Source organism: Gavialis gangeticus, unplaced genomic scaffold (assembly GCF_001723915.1).
Source record: "Gavialis gangeticus isolate Ggan-Ray unplaced genomic scaffold, GavGan_comp1, whole genome shotgun sequence".
NCBI lineage: Eukaryota > Metazoa > Chordata > Crocodylia > Gavialidae > Gavialis > Gavialis gangeticus.
In genome coordinates, this window is record NW_017729025.1 from 84,963,700 (window position 1) to 84,966,622 (window position 2,923).

Here is a 2,923-nt window from a genome sequence, read left to right on the forward strand (position 1 = left end):
GGTGGGGGGGTCCGCGGGGTCTCCCTGGGGGGGGGGGGGGTGGATGAGCAGCTGGAGAGACCCTGATTGGCATGCAGTGTTTGGAAGACAAGTGAAGTGAAAACCTAGCAGTGAGGTCAAGTGTTGCTTTATCCCAGAAAAGGGAGGAAAGTTTCTTTTAAAGTGGATACTTGCGCCTTTTGTTATAGTTTGCACTGGTGGACCAGATGTGGCTATAAGGGGTAATGAGGAGACCATGAAGTGACAGGGAGGCACAGTAGTTAGCCCTGACAGGGAAGGGATATGAGGAACAGAGGACCAATAGCCTAAACCAGAGAGAAGTCCAAGGAGGAAGAAGGCCCAAGGCCAAGAGCGCAAGAGCCCACAGCTCAAGAAGGGTGAATGTAGGTAAACTGCAGGTAGGAGAGCCAAAGCCTGAATCAAGGAAAGGAACAGAGGTGGTCTGAAGCTGAGAAGGTCAACCAGAGCCTGGAAGAGAAAGATTGGGGCTGGGGCCCAGGAGTCAGGGTTCAGGACTGTGGACCTTGGGCTAAGGGACCCAGCTAGAGAAAATGTATCAAAGCCAGAAAGGCTGAAGCCCCAGCTAACTTTGGTGGCCAGAGGGCCAAAAAGTATGACAGGGTAAGAGGTCTTGCTTGAATGATAACTTGTACCATCTGCGAGGCATGGGCATGGTTGTAGAGGAGAGAGGAGGCCATGAACCTAACCCTTAAGGTCAGCAGGGCCTGGGGAAACGAGCAATAAGGACAAGGAGGACACAGAGAGAACCCCAGAAGACTTGCCAACCCCAGGTGGGCAGCCTCCCCTCATTAATTTTTCTATACCAACAAGGCATGGCAAGAAAGTGAATGGGTTGCAATCCAGGGAGACTTGAATGGGGCCAAAAAAGACAGAGGGGGCCACAAGGTGGCATCACAGAAGTCCTCAGGCACTGTCTTGTCACATTATATTATAGTCTTTCCTTAGGAACTTTGCCCAATTTAGTTCACAGGAAGGACCTGACAGGGGAGGAATCAAACTTGTACACTGAAGAAGACTATTGATCCTACCAATTTTGCTGAAGAGGCTGGAAGTTATGCAGTGACTGAGGCAATATGAGGAAGAATCGTCCCATGATTAAGGAAATCAAATTCTGAACAGGAGGCATTTGATTCTAGCCATCCCTCTGCCACAGAGTCCCTAAGTTATGCTATGCACAGCTCACCTAAATTATTCTTTTCACAGAGGGTCACCTTAACTGTGTGTTCTTTATTTTCTAGATAGGCAGTTTAAGACTAGCATCTAAACTGCAGATGTGTGGGCACTTTCGATTTTGCTCTCTCTGCCTCAGTTCCCCATCTGTAAAATAGTAGTGATATCACTCCCTCGCCTGACAGTGGTGTTGTGAGAAAAACCTACTGATTTTTGAAGTCCTCTGGGAGTATAGTGATCAGCACCATAGTAAAATCCTATAAGGAATTTTGTAATTCTGTCTTCAGTGGCATGTTTGCATACTGGCAATAAAATGGGGCCTAGTGCCACATACTGTATAATATAAGAAAAAGCAACATATGGCATGGCTGTTCAATAAGTGAGCACAATTCATCCTGTACACTATAGGATAATACTGATACCTAAGTGGAGTTTAGTCACAATGGAAATCTATTGTACCGTCTCTGAGGAGAAAGTGTATGGGTTTGGTATTTATTCCAAAAAGTCAGTGGTAGCCACTCACCTCTCCTATTGTTACTTTTTCTTGTATGGGAAGTGAATTCAGGGGTAGGGTCAGAAACTCGTTTTCATTCCTTTCCCCTTGATTTGATGATGACTGAAAAAATATTAAAATAGAGGATTATTTTAATATGACAAAGAGAAAATCATCAAAACAATCCTTGCCACGCATACTTCCAAGTCCTCAAACCAAGATCAACTGAAAAAACTGTACACATGTTGACTTCTGAGTTCATAAATGCCAGTAGTGACGTACCCTGCTGAGCTGCCTCCTCTGTGGTATTGTTACATTTAAGTCTGAGTGGTTATACTTTATATAGTGGAATCTTGCAGGAGTAGCAGGGAAAAGCCAAGAGTTCAGTGAAAGGTTCTGGGCTCCTTCATAAGATCCTTCCAACATAAATGCAAATTTTCTATCTGAAGGGGTGACAAGACAAACACAGAACCTTATGGTTACCATCACATCCTTACACAACCAAATAAAAACAGGACTTTGGCATTCATAACATAGATGTTATTTTAAAATTGAATAATGCAACAAATTCTAAACAGGATCACATAACCTAAATATTCTGAATCCTTAATAAGCTTTGAATAGCAGGTCAGTCCTATGACAACCTGAACATCATCCATCCCTACTGGAACAAATGGGATTTGAGAGATCTTGGAACCTGTTATAATAGGATCAAAAGTAGTTTATGCTCTGGGATATGTAAGATGATATGCTATACCATGTGCCAAGTATCCAAGTAGACTTACAGATCTAAGTGTGATTCTGTTTCACCCTACTGGAGTCCATGAAAATCAGTAATAAAAAAGGAAGGTAGGTCCTTCTTCTCCCTGTTTTTGTGTAGCTCAGTCTTAACAGTAAGATGGCAGTGGGTTACAAAAGTAGAAGCACTAGTGAATGTTCAAGACTTGAACAGGTTGGAACGTCACAGTTAGACACCTAGTCTACTTAGATACCTAATAGGTGGAATTAATTTGCTTAAATATTACACACTATTACAGCAATGCATTTGTGCTGTGTCTCACCCACATTTTGACAGCTAAAGATCTTGGATCTAAAATGAGTTACATACATTTATCTATATCTCTTAGCATCAGTTCTGGGTCCTCTGCAAACTTTGGAATTATATTTTAGTGATCTGTCCTGTAATTCCTGCTAGGAATGTTAAACCATAGCAAGTATTTCATTTTAATTGTGAAATAA

At 42.6% G+C, this 2,923-nt stretch overlaps 1 protein-coding gene across 1 annotated transcript in view; it reads right to left on the reverse strand.

The window, feature by feature from the left end:
* The window catches only part of LOC109298788 (cytosolic phospholipase A2 epsilon-like), a 68,405-nt gene that overhangs the window by 34,296 nt on the left and 31,186 nt on the right, over positions 1–2,923 (reverse strand). The window contains exons 8-9 of the mRNA XM_019519066.1: positions 1,967–2,127; positions 1,715–1,807 (exon numbers count right to left, since the gene is read on the reverse strand). Coding sequence (XP_019374611.1) covers positions 1,715–1,807; positions 1,967–2,127 — 254 coding nt within the window. The remainder of the gene's footprint in view (positions 1–1,714; positions 1,808–1,966; positions 2,128–2,923) is intronic.